Here is a 23,828-nt window from a genome sequence, read left to right as displayed (position 1 = left end):
TCTATCGGCATCAAAAGTTGAACAATGTTAAACTTTTGAGGCTCGATGCTTGGCATCAGCCAATCAAATCCAGTTTATGGGAACCCTCATCCCGTGTGATGTATCCCGCCAGTGCAAGCGCAGCCAATCAAACCGCGTGCAAGCTGGGAGAGCCAGACCGCAGTTAATTTCCTCATATTCCAAACGAGATATTACGGTAGCAAATCACCCGGTTCTTTACGACCAGAATTATTTACCGGGATGCAAACCGGAGGAACCAGGCATTGAGGGAGGTGGCAGAGACAGTGGGTGAAACTGGTAGGTTTTTCGCCTGTTTGGAGAGTTTATATCCAGTTTACTTCGTTTTAACATTGCTATTGGTTTGTAAGTCGGGGGCGGGAGATTCATGTCATTGGTTGTTGGTCGGGTTGCTCGCTTCAAGATTTTTTGATGCCTGTAGTGTAGAAGGGCCGTTATGGGTACTGCAATTTCTGAAGTGCCGGAGCGGCGTCCTGGTGCTCTCCGTCAGAACTGCACCCCTGTCAGACGAGACATACCACGTGATGACACGTTAGGCTCGTGTTGTGTTCAAGGACCCTGATCTTGGCCAGGAAAAACAGGCACTCGCTTTTTTTATTTTTTTGCGGTCTAGATTTCTTCAATTTTTTTCTTTTTTGCGTCTGTTTATAAATTACCTCGAGGGCCGTACCAAATGGTCTCGCGGGCCGTATACGGCCCGGAGGCCGGAGGTTCCCCACCCCTGCTGTAAACTATGTGTATTCACCGGTAGGGATGGGTATCGAGAACCAGTACTAAGTCAATACCGGTACCTGATTGGACGGTATCGGTATACCGTTAAGCCGCTGGACAAACGGTGCTGCTCTCGGTATATGTGTTACGTCTACTTCCTTAGTTTAACTTTAAACCATTATGGTTGGTTGGGACCCTCATCCCGTGTGATGTATCCGGTTTGAGACCCCTCTGATTGGCCACTGTAAATGCCACTCGTCATCTCTCTCAACCGCGCTCATATTATTGTTGTGAAACTCCCGCAGGCATGGCGGACAGAGCGAAGCGATCGAAGGTCTGGGTGCACTTTAAAACAGGTAGTGGCGGTAGTGCAAGGTGCAATCTATGTACTCAATTAGTTGCTTGTAAAGAGAGTAACACAAGCAATTTAATGAAGCATTTGCAAACGAGACACTCATTGAATCTAAAACGGTGCAGTGTATTTGACAGCCTAAACCAGGGATCACCAACTACATTTGTCCAAGGGCCTGCAGACCGCATAAAGCTTAGCAGACTCTTTACGCTAACAAAGGATCACTTCTAGGCAGGGTTGGGAGGGTTGCTTTGTAAATGTAATCAGTTACTGAATACATGCTCTGAAAGTAATCAGAATACAGTTACGTATTCAGATTACTTTTAGAATACTTTTGGAATACTTTCTTTTTCCATAACAGATGGGTATGTTTTGGTGTACAGGAGACACCTATTTTATTGTTTTAATGGCTTATCAAGAACTCAAACACAACATCTTGGTGTCATTCTGGACAGCTCCCTCTCATCTGCACCCCACATAAAAAACATCACCCGGACTGCATTCTTTGTGCTGTCTTAAAACCTTTCCTTGGAATATGTTGTGAATTGTAAGGTGTCCTTGGGTGCTTTGAAAGGCGCCCCTAAATACAATGAATTATTATTTATTATCTGAAACGATGTAATAACTAATAAATATCATTTCGACAATAATTAAATGCTACATAAACGTTATCTTGCACATTTGATCTAACCATCTCCGTTTCTAACTTTCAATATATTTTTAAAGAGATCTCTCTCTCTCATCTGCGTGCGGGGGCGGGGCCTCACAGACACGCTGCATCTCTCTCTCGCTCAGACATGCTGCAGCGCTGCAGTGTGCACACAGTTCTGCCAGTAATGATTACATTTTGGGAGGAAACTTTTCCACCAATAATTCCAATAAGTATTCCAAAATGTATTCACTTCAGGTTTACGAAAGTAACTGTAATCAGATTACTCGTTTTTCAAATGTAACGCCATCTCAATACAGTTAGCCTACTTGATTTTTGTATTCTGATTACGTAACGCTGCTACATATATTCCGTTACAACCCAACCAAACCAAACCCTGCTTCTAGGCTACTGTCCCGCAGCTCCTGCCTCTCTGTTGGACTCTGTCGCAGCGGGGCTCCTGCTGTGGTGCGGAGCGCATTAACCAGACTCTTCACAACGAAGGATCACTTCTTCTTCAAGGCAAGGAAGGTTTCGCAGTACGCAGTCTACTGTCCCGCAGCTGCTGCCTCTCTGTTGGACTCCGGTACTGCACCTTACTCACGAAACGTTGTAAAAATTGGTGGGGGGCGAACACAATAACCACTCCGCCAACGCCACAGTCCCCCCCCTGTCGTGCGGGCCGGATGAGAATGTCTGGCGGGCCGGATGTGGCGGTCACTGGCCTAAACAATGTGGCTGCTAGCGATACTGCTAGTGCTAGCGGGCTTCTTCAGTCTTGCAGGCACATCGCCTTATCTTTTTTTAGTTTATTAACACTGTATTAATGTGAGCTCCTACACCTATACTAATGTGGCCTTTCATTGAATGCTTTATAAACCAGTTAAACTTACAGATGTCATTGTGAATTGGAAAATTGCATTTAAATGTTGTTAAAGGTCAACGTTTCAATGTATGGTTCAGCAATTGTTGGTCGTTTACTAGGAATTTACATATTTTAAGCTCAAATACTTTGTTCTATGTTTAAACCTTCAGACACATTTTGACGTGTTTCAGTTCAGCACATCATTTATTTTGTGATGATTTAAAAGTACAATCCAAAATAATATACGTAATCGCCTTTATCTTTTTGCCATCTTAGCCTTTTTACCAATTTAGTGTGTGTGTGTGCGCTGCATGTAGCAGCCGCATGTGTGCAAACTGCCCCGCCCCCTCGCACACAGACGGGGAGAGAGAGATCTTTCGTCTGGATTGGAAAGATCGAAAATACAAAAAATAATAATAGATGCATTTTTGCAGTCATTTTGCATATTAGATAACGGAGTTGACGACACCAAAACTGCAATATAATGTTTGTGTAGCACAATAAATATGACGCATCGTTCTTCAGTGCCCATATCAGTACATATCCGGCATGAATTGTTGAAAGGTTTTGGGAAGCTTTGTTTCGTGAAAGGCTTGCAGAGGGTGTGGCCATAGCTCTGGGCGTGGCTACTGGGTATCCCTATGTAGCAATACCTAGGAAGTAAACAATGGAAAATGAGAAATCTCCAACGAGGCATTTTGGGGAGGTATTTTCTGTGTTAGAGTTTTACTCCCTACAGGCTGTACTTTGAGGTTTTTTTTCCTACCGTTTACATGCATTAAAACCTTCATAACACACAAGGGGACGGTTAATAACCGGAAAAGCATGACATGGGACCTTTAATGTGCAGTAACACTCTGTGGCTTCTAGTAGAGATGTTGAAACTTTTGTAAGTGAACACCGTCTACTTAGTTACTTCTGGCTTTTAGGCAATGTCTAATATGGTCAAGTGTTTTCTTCACGGTCTAATTATTTGTTTCTTAATGTTATTATTTGATCATAATGTTTTATTGTAGACAGTGTACATTGTCCTGGTTTATCCCTGTCACTTTAAAGGCTTTTTTCAACACAGTTCTGTTTTGCTCATGGCTCAGGGGAACAACACAGGAACCATTAATCCATCACTTCACTTTTTCCCACCAGGCATCATTTTTTAGATTTGATGAGTCAAGTGCAGATTTGCCTGGAGCACAGGGGAGATGTTTAAGAGCTTCTATGACAGAACAATCACAGTAAAAGTTTTTTTGAGTTGATGTAATTATGTATTCTAATGGGTGTAACGATGTGAGAAAGGAGAAGTGTTGCCCTAGTTGTCCCTAGGTTAAAATGCTTGTGTAGAGAGATGGCAAGTAACTACGTATTCAGTATGTTTACAGTAAAGCGCACCGCATACATGGACACTAATATTTAAATATATCAAATACACACATTAATTGGTGCTTCTCGTATGATCTGCTTCAGGCAATGTTCTTTGTTTTTGTCTTTCGTCTGCAAATACCCAAATAATTAAAGGCAGTTGGAGGTTGCATAAAACAAAAAGTTTGTCGCAAAAAAACTCTTCCGTGATGAAAAGGAAAACAATTCACAATGTTACAATCTAAGTTTAATGAAACTACTGCTACTGATAATGTGATAAATTCCACATCACATATTGTTTTAAATAAACAAAAAAACACTTTCTGGGTTTTCAGCTGAAGTGTCCAATATCTAACCTGTTGCTGCCTGCTAGCTATAATACTCCTCAGAGGAGATCGATGCCCTCCACCTTTTTAACAACCTTCATTCATTGCAGGCCTAACAAATGGAATAGTCAAGGGCCATTGATCGCAGCAGTGAGCGCTGCCGGGGCATTATGCGAGTCTCTGAGGGGAGTAGAGGGGAATAGGCTGGGAAGTCCCCTGGAGTCCTGTGCAGTTATTAATGAGAGGACAGTAGCCACCAATTATATGCACATGCCCTCACAGGAAGACATGCACATACAGTATACGTGACGTGTCTCACTCCGTGTCCACTAACCGCCTCCTTCTGTCCTCAGTCTATCACTTTTTATCACTGATAAGATTAATAGATTATTGGAAATCCATGTGGTCCAGCATACCGGTTTATAAAATCAGATAATCAGATTACTGCTAGCTGCTCTTGATAAAGAGATACTTGTTGTTGCTGAATAGGTTCCTTCCCTTCTTCAATATATAAACTATTCATTTCATTGATCATTAGCTGTTGAAAGTATGGAAATATATTCAAGTACCAAAGTATTCAATTCAGTTTATTTTTTCCTTTCTCTATTTTTATTTTCTGTTTCAGTATATCTTTTCATCAGAATAAGAATCACGTACATTGTCAAGTATCACATAAGACATTTGCATTTTCTTATAATGGTGCATGTATAAGATATGTAAAATAAATAGCATACAACAAGAATATCAAATTATACCAGAATTTACGTGGGTTTAAGTAGTTCATTTCTTTGGTCTGACAACAACAATAACGCTGTTGTTTTCACAGCTAATTGGCAAGACATGACTTGCAGAAAGTGACGCAGGAGTATAATGCATTTTATTTAGTATAAAACGCGTAACTGTCTTAAAACAATAATATTTGTGTGGGCTGAGAATAAATTGACCCTAAGTTAGGGCTGAACGATATATCGTATCATGGCGATAACCACGATATGCGCGATATTCACATCGCAGGGACATGCGATTTTATTAATAACTTTTTTATTATTTTTTTATTTTTTAGGACGTGCGATATTAAGTAGGTAAATTAACTCAAACACTTCATGTTACAATTATTTTGCTGCTTGCTACAAAAGGAAAATTTGCGCGGCTCTCATGTCAGGGGTACTTGAGTGAGTGACATGCAGGCTCTGCATGCACAGCAAACCACCAATCACAATCATTCTTGATCAGATCACAGCAGGCGCCGCCCCGCTAGTTTGCAGACCATCAAAACACCGGTAAAAAATGAGCGAGGCACAGGAGGACAATACCGGCGAGAATGAAGATTGACTTCCAAAAAGAAAAGCAACATCTGCCATCTGGAACTATTTTGGATACAAACAGGTTCTTCTCTTCTTCATTCACAGATGAACCCCCTTATTTGAGGGTAAGCTACATGCATTATCATGACATGTTAGATCATGACTTAAGGTATGATGAGTCAACCAGTTAAGATCCAGACGTCCGTGACTAAAATCCTTCATCCAGTTAAATATAGTTAAAAAAAACGCAATATATATCGCAGGGGAAAAATATATATATCGCAATGTCAGTTTTTTTCAATATCGTGCAGCCCTACCCTAAGTACAAACTGGACATACTTGGGTCTAAGGTTGTCACAACACTTGATAGTAAACATATGCCAGTGTTGTGGTCAAGTCACCAATTCACGTGTGCAAGTCCCTCTCGAGTCCCTACTTTCCGATTCCAAGTCTGAGTCACCTAGGGACAGTCGGAGTTGAGTCCAAGTCCGAGTCAACCAAGGAGTGTCCGATTCGAGTCCGAGTCATCATTACCTGTGTTCAAATCCGAGTCACAAGTCTTCATGTATTAATCTTAGTGGATATATTTGTTGAAATTTAGCTGTAGCTCTTCTACATCCTACATCTATCCTGTCATTTTATACTAATTTGTCTATTGAACTGCTGTGAAGCGAGTTTGGCTACAATTCTTGTAATAGGTGCTTATTATTATTATTATTATTATTATAGTGAATGTTCAAATTATATCAATAAAGATGTATTTATTGATTAGATCACGTTACTCTGATGATAGTGTTCAAGACAGCCTATATGTCTGAACTCGATCCTTAGAGTCATATGTTACGGAGCCTTCTCTTCAATCTTTTTTCCACATAACGAGCATTTTGCGCTGCTCTTTCCCAATGTTGAAGTAAAATCTGTGAAAGCATACAGCACGATGCGTGGTGTGTCTCTGGACATCTTTAGACTGGAATAGCGGGGGCGCGCCCAGTACGTGAACTCGCCTCGCAGGGACAGAGTACATCTCACTCGAGACAAAACTTGCTCGAATCCGAGTCCAAGTCGGAGCGTCAATCAGTGCACGAGTCCGAGTCACGAGTCCAGGACTGAAGTACTCCATCTCCGATTTCCACCATTCAATATAAACGTTCTTGTTGTACACTTTTTTATAGTTATGGTTAAAGATAATCCCTCCACCAAACTACCCTTGTATTTTTTTGTGTATTTTATTGGCTGAAAAATAGACTAATTGCACAATAAACAAAGTTCATCAGGATAATTTGCACATTTTCTGATATCACATTGAAATTGTCATTGTAAATGCTTTAGGTTGTGATAATCATGTAGTAAATACTCTTATATGGTAAAAGCCCTACTTGGGTCACATGATTAACTCTGGTTAGAGACACCAGTGAATAAATGTGTAGGAAAATGATGAATACACTAGATTTTCAAAAATATATACAGAAATATACACTACAGTGACATCTGGAGTCGTTTTAGTAAGACATTTTCAGTTCCGCGTAAAAAAGCCTCCGCACGTGACCTCCCGTGTGACCACCTCCGTGTGACGTAATATGGGGGAGAGCGGCCGGTCTAACGTATGAATAAAACATGGATCACAATGCTAGTTTTGACACAGAAGAGGTTGAAAATATATATTCGAATGCATATGATTATAATTATGAGCCTGCTAGGCGTCCAAGAGACCAGGAGCAGCCAAGGATTAGAAGAAATAACGGCCATCGGAGAGAAATGGAGCTTTGGTGTGTGGAGAACCAGTGGAGAACAGAGCAGCTGTCTTGGTGAGTGACCAGCATTAGCTACATTTAATGTTAGCTAACGTCAGTCACATCACAACATTGTAAAGTTAGCTATCATATATCAGGCTATAACTAAAGTAGTATTGATAATATAGTAACGTTACTGGCAGGACTGTTGATACTGATCCATAACAGAAACTCATGCACAAGTATCAGCCGTATCTCACGTTACCTAATGAAACTCCACACTAAGTCTTACGGTGCTGTGTACCGGAGGGGAGACGCGAGATACGGCTGATACTTGACGATCTGGCGGAGAAAGGTTGTGGAGCCTCCGTTGATATGCCGTTGTAAATGGCTTGATGGAAAGCAGGTGTGTAATCGGGGAGGGTGAACCGCTGATGCCAGCAGGTGAGTGGAGGTTGAGCCGGGAGCCAGGAATGACAGCCACCACGCCCACACAAACAACACAGACAGGGGGAAACAAACACAAAGTAGACGGCTGGAGCAGTACAACCACCACAGCGTTACCTAATGCAACTCCACACTAGGTCTTACGGAGCGTCCACACAGCAGCGTGCGTTGACGCTTGGCGGTGGGCGTGTCTGAAGCTTGGGGAGTCAACGCGACCAACAACCAATCACATAAATCTTCCGCCGCCGACATACAAAGCAAAATGCTAGCATTCCATGCTAGCTATATATACTGTCTATGCCTGCTAGCTGTCCATTCAATGTCATGCGGTTTGATCGGCTAGCAGTTGTACTGGCAGATTTTCATAAACGGGATTTGATTGGCTGACGCTTCCGTCGAAGCTTCAAAAGTTGAACATGTTTCTTTGACATTTACTTTACATAACAGCAACGTCTGCATCTCTGGTCTTTGCATTAAAATGTATCATAAGTGTGCTGTCATTTCAGCTGTTATATTTTAAAGGGCAAACCTTCCCACTTGAGTCTGTGTCTTTGAAGTACTTCTTTCGATATACGTAAATGTATTTTCTGAGGATATTGGTATAGATATTTTGCAACCCCTGCTGAGTTTATAGAAAACAAGCACATCGTCTTTTTATTTTTTCATATGACAGATTTTCTTGTTTATTGAAGTCCACCTTTTGCATGCCTAACATCTTCAATCTTCATTGAGTTTTCTGTCACTGAGGTCCTGAGCTGTGTGTCAGGGGACATTAGATCATTCTTGAAGGAAACCCTCCATTGCTTTGAAGGCTGAAGGAAGGGAAAATCTTTACAGAAAGTCCCATGAAACCTTACTGAGTTGTATATGTGGGGACTAGGGAGGCCATCGTTGGCGTTTAGCCTATTTCAAAAGTTCATTAAACAACTCCTGAGCCATCATTCGATTTAAAGATACCTTTAGAGATCCATAACTTTGTAATAGACAGCTGAATCTCATGGAATCCCCTGATTTTGAGTTGATGCGAGGGCTATATCAATTATATGGAGATATTATTCATGTACCTTCATATTGCTTATTGTTTTGGATTCATTGTTTTCACAGGTGTATGTCTTTCTCATACCACATCTTCTTCAGCAGGTTGAGTATGAGCATGTATTTGTTGGATTGCCAAAACATGTAATATGGATGTTCATGTCTCATGATAAATTGTAATAACTTTGGTGATCCCCCCCACTTTTCATCTAGGACCACTATAAGGTCATCATACCTTTTTAAGCACCAAAATGTTAACATTGTCATTGTAAGGATGCCGACATCTTTTAGCATAAACAAGCCCTGCTGTTTACTTAGAGCCACTAGCATCGCGTTTTTTTGCGAATATCATGCGTAAGCAATGAAAATTCTATGTCGCCTTGGTTTAATTTTTCACAGTAACTGGGGTATTCCGTGTTCATAAAGTTCTTTGTGTGTGTATGAAAAAAAGAGACAGTATCTTACACTACCTGTTAAAGGTCACCTGGCATTCTTGCATTGGCCTCCATGGCAGTGTAACGTGTGCAGACCTCAGTTTTGACATTATCCAGCACTTTGGGGTTTCATGTTGGCAGCTCGAGGGATGGCAATGTTTGTCTGTCTTTCATTTTTGTCAAGAAAGGAACATATTGCAGAACTGTTATATTGATTGCCCTTGACATTTCTACTGACATTTCTAGTTTTTAGAGCATATTCCCAACCATTTTGGTGATCTCCTTACCGGTCAAAGGTTTCACTTCGGGAATATATAAAGTTGATGGACTAATACAATCATATTGCGGTGAGGAGGAACAGAGAGCAGACGGTGATTGCTGGAGTTTTCCTGCTGCCTTCACAATCTTTACACAATTATTTATCGTCTTAATATAGCGAGAAGGCGTTCATACTCTGCAATCCAAGACTTCATGTTTTAATCCACCAAAAACCTGACATGACGCTAACGCAAGTTTTTCTAAAACATAGATCCATGTGTGTCTCTGAGCCGCAGCGACACCACACTGATTCAGAGCGGGTCATTCTATCTTCTGGGACTGGTGTTGCTTGTGTTGGTGGATAAAGCAAACTGCTCAGTTGTTGGTGTTGCTCTGCTGCTGTCGCATCTGTTCCTTGATCTCTGTGTCACCGACCAATTTGCCGTTTTGTGTGACAGACTTTACACACAGCGTGCGTCTAGTCCAGTCCGTGCTTCCCATTGAGTTCTTAAAATCCATAATGTGCCCAGATGTCCACTTTCAAAATACTACATCCGTTCTTTATTACTTGTTGTTGATTTTCGCCTCCCTCCACCATATTTGTGCTAGCCCCGGTTTCCCACTATTCAATGCAATGTTGCTACCTGAAGTTATTTTATTATTTATTATGAACAATAGAACTTTATTGTAAAGCCCTCAGTATTTGAATTAAGGAATGAACCTTGATGTTTATGTGCCTTGTTATAATGTATTAATATAATTGTTCAATAGAGTAAAAAAAACAAACGTTATTTTCCAGCTTCGGCCGAAAAATCAAGAAGAAACGTTACTACTCTATAATCAATTATTTTCTGTGACGGCTTCGATTCAGAATCGTCCTCGTCTACATCGCGATGCATTTTAGAAACTATTAACCTGTGGAACCCCATCGGCCCGCCCCCGGGCGGAAAAACGCATCATCTGCAGGAAACAGCATCTGAGGGCTTCTTAAGATTGAATAAACTATGAATGTTTCACATCCATGTAACAGGAAGAAACTTAGCTAACTGATCATCTTTTTTTTTTTTTTTGCAAAAAAAACCACAAAGCTAAAGCTGAGCCTCTGAATTAGCCCCGTGCGAAAAAATGCTTACGCCGTTTGCAGAGAAAACACGGTATAACACCCTTATTACTTATCATATCTGCACATCCAACATATCGATGAGCATTGTGAGAATACACAGAATTGATAGGTATCTATATCATCACTCCATGATAAGAACTCACAATATTATAAACAAAAACAGACATCACAACACGTGGCGCTAGGTAGCGAACACGGCAATATGCCTTACCTTCGTCGTTGTGTGATCAAAAAATGGCTTCAATGGCATTAAAACGATAAAAACGCTGCTGAGGGTTAATCCATAGGTTAATCCAATCCAAGCCTGTGTCACTTTGTAATGATTTCTGATAATCCATCAGCAATAAACCTACTTTTAAGTTTTCAGATTTCCGAGCGTGAGATTTCGCTTTAGGCAAACTGCATGCGCATAGTCCCCACTTCACAATGGTAACGTTGGTATGTACAGTGGGGCAAAAAAGTATTTAGTCAGCCACCAATTGTGCAAGTTCTCCCACTTAAAAAGATGAGAGGCCTGTAATTTTCATCCTAGGTATACCTCAATTATGAGAGACATAATGAGAAAAAAAAAATCCAGAAAATCACATTGTCTGATTTTTAAAGACTTTATTTGCAAATTATGGTGAAAAATAAGTATTTGGTCAATAACAAAAGTTCATCTCAATACTTTGTTATATACCCTTTGTTGGCAATGACAGAGGTCAAACGTTTTCTGTAAGTCTTCACAAGGTTTTCACACACTGTTGCTGGTATTTTGGCCCATTCCTCCATGCAGATCTCCTCTACAATGATGTTTTGGGGCTGTCGCTGGGCAACACAGACTTTCAACTCCCTCCAAAGATTTTATTTGGGGTTCAGATCTAAAGACTGGCTAGGCCACTCCAGGACCTTGAAATGCTTCTTACGAAGCCACTCCTTTGTTGCCCGGGCGGTGTGTTTGGGATCATTGTCATGCTGAAAGACCCAGCCAAATCCTGATGATCCTAAATGAGATACTGTCTACCGCTGTTCATTGTTCAAGATTGAAATGTAAATGTGCAAGCCGGTTTTCTGCCCCTCGATTCACATGTAGCCTTTCATACATGATGGTTTCGTCATTCTCGAACTGTTGTGGAGCAGAACTATAAAGCTGCAGGATTAGTCTCAAGTACCTCAATATAATTATAGTATGTCTGCACTTTAAGTGCTCATTTCATCATTCATTCATGTATTTTAGATTCTACTAAAACTGAATCAAAACAAGTTGGCCTGTTGGGATTACTATATATATATATATATATATATATATTTAAGCAATAGCTCACGACAGGCCGTGGTATATGCTCATTATATCACAGCTAAGGGGTTTGTCGACCCTCCGCTTCGCGTCGGGCCGAACCACGCCCCTTAGCTGTGATATAATGAGCATATATCACGGTCTGAAGTGAGCTATTGCTTTTATAAAACGGTTACCAAGTGTGGCAATATGAAAGAAAAATACACACTCTAATTTAAATAGTTTTTATTAGTAAATAATGATGTTCAAAATAAAATAGTTCCTCCGTTGCCTTCTACACAAAACATAGTGCAAGGTGGTTGCTATGCAACAACACTAACAGCAAGCAAACATATTAGACAGAGAGCGTTGATCCATTATTTGGCTGTTTATTTACATTAATGTGTATGTTGCTGTTTATTGTGCATCCACTGAAAAACTGTCCAGCATCAGTAGCATTGCTTACGTGGTCAATTGTATAGGTTGAGGTTAGTCGAGGCTGTTGCTTTGCGTGGCGAGAATATTGCTATACTTTCTCCGGTCCCCGAGATTGGGCTTCCAGTAGCTCTGGAGAGAGCTTCGCACCTGTGGCCACTAACGGTCATAATTTCTCTGCTTTGTTTCAAGACCCGCATCAGAAAGCTTTTGAATGGTGGTACTCTTCCAGTTGGTCTACCTGCTCTTCACGTAGCTCTGCATGTCGTAGTTTAGGTGCTTTTTTTTCTGGAGATAGGCACTGCTCAATCCACTCCTCAATACTATAGTAAGACCCCCCCCGGAGGTCGAAGTTCATCTTAAATGTTTCCATTTTATGCTTTGTAAGTTTGTTTCGTAACGGAAGAAATTTAAATATATTTATAAAACTGACAAGTCAAAATCAAGCAGTCTGATTGGTCGATAGCGTTTTTGCGGACCTCTTTGATTACAGATTTGAAAACATCGTTGCTTGCTTTAAAAGTAGCACAATTCATTATGTTAAACCTTCAAAAGTATCTAGATATCCCTGCCCTAATGCCAAAGGAACTGCACACTGAATATGTTTTGCCGTTTGATGTCTATGTCTGGACCGCTGCGTCAAAAAGGAGGGCTTCTGCCCAGCTTCTGCCCCGTTACTTCTCCGCTGCTTTCTTGTTCCAGTATGAAAAGCAAACTGCAGGCAGTTTGCTTTTCAGCCCAACCGTATACTGTTTTTCTCAGACGCGGAGGGATACTGACTTGTTGTGAAAAGTAACTTACAATTCTACCCGTGGTATACGCTCAGTATATCACGGCTAAGAACCAATCAGATTGCTTGATTTGACTTGTCCGTTTTATAAATATATATATATATATATATATATATATATATATATATATATATATATATATACAGTGGGGCAAAAAAGTATTTAGTCAGCCACCAATTGTGCAAGTTCTCCCACTTCAAAAGATGTTGCCCGAGCAACGGATCAGTCCTCCTGGTCCTTTTGCAGAAAAACAGCCCCAAAGCATGATGTTTCCACCCCCATGTTTCACAGTGGGTATGGTGTTGTTTGGATGCAACTCAGCATTCTTTCTCCTCCAAACACGTCTAGTTGAGTTTTTACCAAAAAGTTATATTTTGGTTTCATCTGACAATATGACATTCTCCCAATCCTCTTCTGGATCATCTAAATGTTCTCTAGCAAACTTCAGACGGGCCTGGACATGTACTGGCTTAAGCAGGGGGACACGTCTGGCACTGCAGGATTTGATTCCCTGGCGGCGTAGTGTGTTACTGATGGTAGCCTTTGTTACTTTGGTCCCAGCTCTCTGCAGGTCATTGACTAGGTCCCTCCGTGTGGTTCTGGGATTTTTGCTCACCGTTCTTGTGATCATTTTGACCCCACGGGGTGAGATCTTGCGTGGAGCCCCACATCGAGGGAGATTATCATTGGTCTTGTATGTCTTCCATTTTCTAATAATTGCTCCCACAGTTGATTTCTTCACACCAAGCTATTGCAGATTCAGTCTTCCCAGTCTGGTGCAGGTCTACAACTTTGTTTCTGGTGTCCTTTGACAGCTCTTTGGTCTTGGCCATAGTGGAGTTTGGAGTGTGACTGTTTGAGGTTGTGGACAGGTGTCTTTTATACTGATAACGAGTTCAAACAGGTGCCATTAATACCGTTAACGAGTGGAGGACAGAGGAGGCTCTTAAAGAAGAAGTTAAAGGTCTGTGAGAGCCAGAAATCTTGTTTGTTTGTAGGTGACCAAATACTTATTTTACAGAGGAATTTACCAATTAATTCATTAAAAATCCTACAATGTGATTTCCTGGATTCTTTCCCCCCATTCTGTCTCTCATAGTTGAAGTGTACCTAGGATGAAAATTACAGGCCTCTCATCTTTTTAAGTGAGAGAACTTGCGCAATTGGTGGCTGACTAAGTACTTTTTTGTCCCACGGTATGTCGAAATTCCGCTCTAACGGTTAAAAAGAGATGTCAATCATCAAAATCGACCAATTGGTTCCAGAGAAACGGCAAAAACGCCCATTTCCACCCAAATAACCCCAGAGATGGAGTCTTTTTTGCTAAACCTCTCTAAAAAGGTAAAATGTCACTTGTTTTGCATCAATCTTGATACAGGGCACTTATTATATGTTGTACTTTGGATTCCTAAAGCTTTTAGTCTACCATCCCATCATTCAAGGGTGGTTTTCACTATACATGTAAGTAATTTTTGGACGGACACTATAATTTACAGTTTTTTTACTATGTTCAATCTGAATTTTCTTTCAAATAAAAAAACATCTATATTGATTCTGACTTTTCTACATCCAACTCACAGGTTTATCATTACTTTGAGAAAAAAGATAATTAATTTTCCCCTTTTTAGAAGTGTAGTTATTGTCATTTGTTCTGGAAATGTCATTTTCGAGCCTGAGACCTGAAAAACACCCCTATGTGTATAGTTCTTTGCATGTCTTTGTAACAAGCAGACATACAGCTATAGTAATGTCTTTATTGACCTTTTTTAACAGAAAATCCTCAAAATTCTATTTATTTAATCATTATTTTCTTTTTATACCACTGTCTGTCCTTTTATTGATCCCTGGATTTGACCAGATTTCGGTAAAACTGTTACCAAAGAGCGGGGAAAACGCATCGAGACCTTTTAAAGAACCCTGCATGTAGCTGACCTACAGATAATTGGAGCCAAGGGGACATGCAGGGCCTGAAGTTCATCCGTCTGTCTCAGAGTAAACACTACCAGACTTTGATTCACAAATTCACGCTGTGATGCAACAGTGACGGGTCAGCTCAGGTCAAGCAGTGCCATCAACAAACAGTATCCTGCTGGGGCCAAAAGTGACAGAGAGGAGAAATTGAGGCACCGGTAATCCACTGAGTTACCTTTTACAACAAACTAAACCAAACATCTGACCCCAAAGAATATCTCTATACTTTAATACAACATATCCTGCTTTATTCAAAAGAAAACAATGCTAGAAGACGATATATTGCCACTATTGTAATTTATTGGGTGTTAAGACTCGTAGATGTGTTAAAATGACACATCTGTTCAGAAAATGTGTTCATGTCTAAATAAGAAATGTCGGGAAATAATTTATTTGACTTTGGAAATTTGACATTAACTGTAGGCAGTATGTATTTGAACTCATTCTACAATGATTTTATTTTGACTAAACTGAGCTTTATGGCGGTAAAGAAGACTATATAAAGTACAGGGGTTGTTCAGTGATTCTATTTCTAAATGAGTATCTGTATGTTTGTTTAAAATAGGACAAACATAGTTTTTGTTAAAGTACGATCCAGGAAGTCCAGTTTGTGGAGCAAATACTATAATTACTCCAAAGCTGTTTATAATACTCTGAGGCAAGATTATAAGCTCTGGAGAGTTTTTCCAGCAGCAATTATTGTATCCTTTGTTGCGACAATTCCCATGTTTACATTAGAAACACACAGTTCAAATTGCGAATTACTCTCCTAGGGATTTGGTCTTGTATTTTTGAATCGCCAACGTCGATCTATGCTGGATGATGTCACGTTGTCTCAAAGGTTGCAACAGACTTCTGCATGGACACCCACGCCATGTTGCCTAACAAAGAAAAGCAAAGGCAACAAAGTGTTTTTATTAGTGTTTTTATTGTATGTACAGCACTTTGACTCGACCAAAAATCGTTTTAAAAATGTGCTATATAAATAAAACTTGATTTGATTTGAATCACAAGTTTGAAATACTAGTATTAACTTGTATTTTAGGGGGAGATAAACTTCCTGGCTGGTATTACGGGAACAACTTTTAGTAAAACTTGGTTATGTGATAAATCTGGGTTCATTGAGTAATTTAGGGTTTTCCTTAATCAAATTTAGAAAAGCTGTCATAGTATACAGAACACACACCACTATGCATTAAATATGAATACAAAAAAACATTTTTTATGCCATCACTACGCGTTGGAATCGTTGGAATCCTGATCTGCCGACGAGGCTCCATTAAAATATAAATATTTTTAGTGAATTACTGAGTTTAGGTACGTTAATAACGTTTTAATGAAGTTGAATACAGTATATTCATATTTGTCAGTGATTTCATGTCGTGTGTGTGTGGACTTGCCATATGACTCATAAATTGATGGTTTTATTTCAGATGTAATGTTTGTCCTTCATCCCAGTTTCAGTGGTCTTCTGTGTCATGGGTCATTAACTTGTCTAGTTTTAGACGGTTATGCTTCTACTCTCTTCATTTTATTTAAAGACAGGACTTTTCTAGGGATGTACAATTAAATAAATATGATCAATAGTGAAATTGACCTTAAAATACGTAGAAAGCAACCAGGACTTGTACAGTTAATGCATTACATTGAAGGTCAAAGAGAACCCTATTTAAAGGCTCTCTTTTTTTATCCAAATATTTCAAACCAACATAAAAGTGAAAGAAGCGATCCACGTTTTTTTATGTAAAAGTGCAATAAAAATACTTTATACCTTAACGGAAGGAATCATTTTGATAAATAATTGTGATCTCAATATTAATCCAAACAATCTTGATCATCATTTTCGCTCTAATCGTGCTGCCCGTGACTTTGTGTAATCTGCAACTTTTTGTGTTAAATCCATATCATCAGGTATTCATAACAGACGCAAATCCGGCCTGCTGTCCCTTTTTATGAACGTCAACTCCTCTGTCTCACTCTTGGAAATCTGTCTCTCTAGAAAAAGTTTGATTGGTTTTGCAAAATGTAATAATACACATACGTAACACAACACATGATAAACAATGCAGGAAGATGCAAAAAACCCTTGGGCTTATTTAAAGTCTACCTAAATACTGTTAAAAATCACAACACATGATCAATATACTAACACTTGCTTACATTAAATTCAAATGGCAAAATGGCTATAATGACCAAAACATTTATATTAAAATAGAAATGCCACCAGAGATTCATGCTCCCAGCCTGACAGACTTTTGGACTGCAGCTGAGCCTCCTAATTGGAACAACACCAGCCTCAGTGTTAGACATAATGGCATCTCTGTACCAGATTGGGAAGGGAAGACAGTGACTCCTTTTCTCTGTAACTACTGTTGAGTGTCCCTGAGGCGAGTCACTTGACCTTTTACGACTCACTGGAGCTTCAGTGGCCAGCAGCAGCAGAGTGTGGTTATACACTGAATACAAGTATGTCTGCTCAGCCTAGTTCCTCAGATGAATAACATATTTAATGTTGTTTTGATAAAAATTGAGTGATTTGATTGGTCTGGAGAGGTGGGAGAAGTACTCAGGTCTTGTACTTAAGTAGAAGTACCAGAGTGTAGGAATACTATAATAAATATTGCTATCAAAATGTTACTGAAGTAAGAGACCTCTGTCATTGCCAACAAAGGGTATATAACAAAGTATTGAGATGAACTTTTGTTATTGACCAAATACTTATTTTCCACTATAATTTGCAAATAAAGTCTTTAAAAATCAGACAATGTGATTTTCTGGATTTTCTTTCTTTCTCATTTTGTCTCTCATAGTTGAGGTATACCTAGGATGAAAGTGACAGGCCTCTCATCTTTTTAAGGGTTAGAACTTGCACAATTGGTGGCTGACTAAATACTTTTTTGCCGCACTGTATGATATGTTTTATAATGATTGATCATTAAAGTGTTCACAAAGCTGGTAAAGGTGCAGCTAGTTTGAATGACTTTTTATACTGCAGGGTAGCTTGTGAATTTACTTCAGGTGGAACAAAAGTCTGATTTAAGACGTGAATATATTTTACATTATTAATCCACATATGTAAAGTAACTAAAGGTATTAAATACATGTCGTGGAGTAAAAATACCTGATTTACCTTTGAATTGGAGTGGGGTAGAAGTACAAATTATTCCCAAAAATTAAATACTCAAGTAAAGTACAAGTACATTAACATTTTACGCAAGTACGGTACTTTAGTAAAAGTACTTAGTTACTATCCATCACTGCTGGTCTGTTTCTATTAGCTCATAGATGAATGATGTGGTGACCATGTTGTGTTTCTCCTCCCTCAGATGAAGACTGTGAGTGTGGCGCTGGTGTTGTGTCTCAACGTGGGAGTTGACCCTCCTGATGTGGTCAAGACTTCCCCCTGCGCCCGGCTGGAGTGCTGGATAGGTGAGCACAAACAGTCGGCAACATGACATGCCAAGCACTCAAACACAACGCAAAGTGTGAGGGATGATAAAGTGGGCTCTCCTTAAATACGATGTGTACATTCTGTGCTGCCTGATGCTTTTCTCAGGATTTGACACTACATTACATTTTATTGAACTGGCTTTTTTTTTTATCCCAGGTGACTCAGAATCTGTACAATTTACCATGGAGATACAACATCAAAATAGCTTTCAAGTATATGAGCTTTCAATAAGCCAGACCATTTGAAGTGCTAGATACAGAAATTAGAGGTTTGAGTTGCATTTATGATGCAATTGTTATAATGGCGAATACATAAATTCACTGTAGAAAATCATGTGAAAAGATTGCACCACTTTGTTTAAAAATGTCAAACCTCTTATGCTTTACACTCATTGTAGTATCTTCGATGTCCTGCATGAGGATGTATACATTCGTACTCAATGATCATCAATCAATTTCATCAGCTGTAACACTGTGCTTGTTGTTTGTTCATTTGTTAATAAATATAGGATTAAAGGAATCTCAATGTGTAGCACTGGCTCCAAGTCAACATTAAACTACTTCCTGTGTAGGTTAGAGACTAGTTAAATAAGCTCATATTGGAATTCCCCATAAAAAAACCCACATAATTTAAACGCCCCCATGTTAAGATTTCCTTCAGATTCATGTTAGCACCTGAGTATGACCCGCCCTATTGGTGTATAATCAAATTTTATTTCTAATTTTAAATAAAAGGAAATAAATTCACAGTTATTGTCAAACAGGAGTTAAATACATTTCTCGCTTATTGTAAGAATGTATTTCACCATATTCATATTTAAATGATCGGGAAATTACGTTGTAATGATAATACATCACCTCCCTCATTCAGATTAATGTTGATTGTTATTTTTTATGTTTGAATGTTAAAAAAGAACAATTGACAGTGTTGTAGAGCCGATGAATGGGAGTCGGAGGCGGCATGTTTAGTATGGAACACCACACTTTATTTTCCATCACATTACAGCAAAGCAGGATGATCTTGTATACACGCTGTCACTACTCGATCTGCAGCTCTGCCCGATCTGCAGTGCGCATGTGCGAGATTAACCACCATATTGGAGAACTCCGGACGGCAACCCAAGAAGGACACTTGACACAGTGGCTTTTGGCAAAGCTGAAAAAGAAAACTCGAGAGAGATGATCTATTGTTATTACAACGTGACTTCACTATTATTCAACAACTCTTTTTATTGGGTTCTTTTATTTGAACTGTGTCAAGTGTCCTTTTTGGGTTGCCGTCCGGAGTTCTCCAATATGGCGGACCATCTCGCACATGCGCAGTACAGATCGGGCAGAGCTGCAGATCGGGTAGTGACACACGCTACACAAGCTAGAATGACAACACAACACAGGTGCACTCACTAACTCGTCCGTGCTGCAACACACACTATACATCCCAGTGAATTGTGTCCCGTAAATGTCACCAGTGTAAACATAATTATGTAAATAACCCATTTTGTGTTCTGTGAAACAGAAACGGAAAAGGATATTATATTGTTTTTGTTACTTTCGTTGCAGTGTCTTAAATGTAATTTAGGTTAACTTCCTGTTTTATTTAGAATTATTACCTCTTGGGTTGCCGTACATCCAATGCGTGACGTCATTGGTAAGCGTAATGGACCCCGAGCAGATCTGGTAGCCCGAGCACATATGGTACTGACACAGGAGCCCGACGCGAAGCTGAGGGATCTAGATCGGCATGAAGGTGTTCTTTTCCCCATAATGACCAAGTCGCTGCACATTATCCCGCTTATTACATGGCCACATTCTCAACAAAGTAACGATATGACTCTCAATATTAATTGAAATGCTTTTATGGATTTAGAAAATGATTTGTATTGATTTAAAAGATAGTTGTATGTATTGATTTAAATTCACATGCATCCGCTAAGAAAAATAGTCCATTGTTACTGTTTGAACCATGGTTTAAACTAACCTAGCAACGGCAGAAACTGCTTTGATAGCGTGTTTGAGGAGCTTTTTGATTACAGATTTGAAAACATCGCTGCTTGCTTTAAAAGAAGCACAATTCATTATGTCAAACCTTGGAAAGTATCTGAATATCCCCGCCCTAATGCCAAAGTAACTGCACACTGAATATGTGTCGCCGTGTGATGTCTATGTCTGGACCGCTGCGTAAAAAGGAGGGTTTCTGCCCGTTACTTCTCCGCTGTTTTCTTGTCGTTCTTGTCTTGTCAGTTAGAGACTGTAAACTGCATGCAGTTTGGTTTTCGGCCAAACTGTATACAGTTACATCAAACGGACTTGTTTGTGCAGATGTGAGCGTCCTTAACAACGGTCAATAAGTCCTTGACAGCGGGTCTGTCTGTTCTGGATTAACAACGTGTCACGTGTTCTGAATTGACCAATCAGAATCGAGTATTCAACTAAGCCATGTAATAAACTAGAGAGAATCGCTGAAAGTGGGCTACCAACGACAACAAGATCAAACATATTTTACCGTGATTAATTGTAATACACGTTCAAAATGTGCCGAAGTAACAACATACTGATACCGGTTAGTAAAAAACATGAACTAATGCTTTGACAAGTCTGCAGACAGACGGCAGGCGAAAAACCTTTTAAAATGTGTGTTTTCTGAATGGAGATCAGCTAAGCTAACGTTGTATATGCTACGACCGTCCACACTCAAACAACTGCCGACAGACATAACTACACCAGCGACTGTATTCGCCATGACACAGACAGTCTGTGGTTTGTACTTGTTTAACTTTGTCTAGTTTCTGAACAGATATGAGGAGCTGTGAGCTCTGAGTGCTACAGCTAACGGCTGATGTTGTTTTTCTGGGGTGCTCATTGAAGATGACGTCACGGCTCCGCCTACCACTGCGTTACTATAGTTACTGCCCCAGCTACTAAACTGTAATGGAAACGCAGAATAAAGTGAGCCAGTCTAACGAGGTCTAACGAGGCCTAATGAGGCCTAGCCATACCGAGCAAGGCCCTGTAGTGGAAATCCGCCATAAAAGTACAATGGAGCCGGAGCCAAGCTACTTTTCTGTGGGATCAGCTCCTGGTATGGAGGCAGACACCATCTCCACATTTAGGAGCAGGCTTAAGACTTTCATAAAACGTATAGTTAGGCTGGCTCAGGCTTGCTTGAGTCTTTCACCTCTCTTGTCCTACTTTTGTTATTCTCTACTGTATACAGTGCTTTCCCCATAGATGCATGTTACTCAGCATCTGGGCCGTCACCCCAGAGTTTTAGTTATTTTAGTTTTTCTGTCTCTCACCTGGCAGGTGACCACTGACCAGTATTCAAGTCTTTATCATGGGGGTGGCTGTTGTAGGTTGCCGTGGTCCTCCTGCCGGGTCCATGGGTTTCTGCCCCACAAACTGGAAGCTGGTCCCACAGAAGAGGAGCTGGAGAGCTGAAGCCTCTGGCTCCCATTGTACTTTTGGAGACTCTAGGAACCACTAATAACCTTGCATAAAGCATATCAGTATCTCCTGCAGGCTTGCAATACATCTTCTCTGCCTGCTGAGCGCAATTTTATCCGTCTTCAATCTATATTTTGCTATTCTTCATGCCATATTGATTTACTCTCATCAATATTTAAACCTGAGGTGCTGCTGCTTTTTCTTTTCCATACTCTGCTTTTATTATAACAGTAAAATCCTTTGATGCTGCAATCATAACTAACCCCTGCCATTATGCAGGAAATTGTCTCTGCCTGTAAAATGAATCTGCTTGTTTGGTAGGGATGTGTATTGGTAACATGTGATTCATATCATGATACATGGTTATCATTTAGTGCTGTCAACCGATTAAATAATGAAACAATTAAAATCTGTGACTGATCATATTCCCCAAGTTTCGATTCTGGGCCCCATCCTTTTTCTACTGTACATACTGCCCCTAGGTTCAATTCTCACAAAACACAACATCCCCTTCCATTGTTAAGCCGATGATGTACAGATCTTTCTGCCTCTCATTCAAATGTCAACTCATTACAGCCGTTGATGGAGTGCTTAACGGAGATAAAATCCTGGCTGAGCCAAAATGTCCTCAACCTCAACGAGAGCAAGACCGAGGTCATCATTTTTGGACCCCAAATTCCAGCCTCCCAGGTTAAAATTCTGGGCTCCCTCAATAAAACATCCTCCCCTCTATCACAAACCTTGGAGTGACCTTCAATAGCGCTTTTAAATTCGATTAGCAGGTCAGCATCGTAGTCAAGACCTGCTTTTTTAAAATACGGCTATTGCCAAGACCAAGTCGTTTTTATCTTTTAAAGACCTGGAAAGGGTAATTAACGCCTTATTACCTCAAGACTGGATTACTGCAACGCTCTATACGTGGGTACGGACCAGGCTCAATTAAACGCCTGCAGCTAGTGCAGAACGCAGCGGCAAGTCTTCTGACTGGCCACAAAAAGCGTGACCACATCACCCCAATTCTGGCCTCACTGCACTGGCTTCCAATTCGGTTCCAAATTGATTTTAAAATCCTTTTATTTGTTTTCAAAGCCCTAAATGGGCTGGCTCCAGCCTATATAGCTGAACTCTCCAGCGCTACACCCCAGCCAGAGCTTTAAGGTCTGCTGACCAGCTGCTGCTGATAGTGCCAAGACCAGGCTTAAAACCTGAGGGCACCGAGCCTTCGCAGCAGCTGGCCCTAGGCTCTGGAAACACTCTGCCCCTCCATGTGAGGTTGGCTCAGACCCTAGGGGTTTTTAAATGCTCACTTCTTCTCCCTGGCCTCCTAGTCAGAGCGGAGCACGACTCTGACATTTCCCTGTGTGTTTTTTTTTTTGCTGTTGTATTTGTTGTAAAGTGTTTTTATTAGTGTTTTTATTGTATGTACAGCACTTTTGACTCGACCAAAAATCGTTTTAAAAATGTGCTATATAAATAAAACTTGATTTGATTTGAATCACAAGTTGAATACTAGTATTAACTTGCATTTTAGGGGGAGATAAACTTCCTCGCTGGTATTACGGGAACAACTTTTAGTAAACTTGGTTATGTGATAATCTGGGTTCATTGAGTAATTTAGGGTTTTCCTTAATCAAATTTAGAAAAGCTGTCATAGTATACAGAACACACACCACTATGCATTAAATATGAATACAAAAAACCTTTTTATGCCATCAATAAATTGGGAACTCCAAATACATTTTTTGCTATTCATTGCATGTCAACTATTCATTAAATTGAGAGGGTCAATATAGTATCATAATACATAAAGTTGCAATACTTGAACACCTATTATTTTGATTAACTCATTTTTATGGATATTATAGCCAGACTGT

At 40.0% G+C, this 23,828-nt stretch overlaps 1 protein-coding gene across 1 annotated transcript in view; it reads left to right on the top strand.

Annotated features, from left to right (window-relative positions):
• Nucleotides 1-23,828, top strand: part of rptor (regulatory associated protein of MTOR, complex 1) — a 259,618-nt gene that overhangs the window by 23,917 nt on the left and 211,873 nt on the right. The window contains exon 3 of the mRNA XM_079649716.1: nt 18,387-18,489. Coding sequence (XP_079505842.1) covers nt 18,387-18,489 — 103 coding nt within the window. The remainder of the gene's footprint in view (nt 1-18,386; nt 18,490-23,828) is intronic.

The sequence above is a fragment of the Notothenia rossii genome (assembly GCF_949606895.1).
Source record: "Notothenia rossii genome assembly, chromosome: 1".
In the NCBI taxonomy this organism is placed as follows: domain Eukaryota; kingdom Metazoa; phylum Chordata; class Actinopteri; order Perciformes; family Nototheniidae; genus Notothenia; species Notothenia rossii.
Note: the sequence above shows the minus strand (reverse complement) of the source record. Positions and strands in the feature narration are given on the sequence as shown.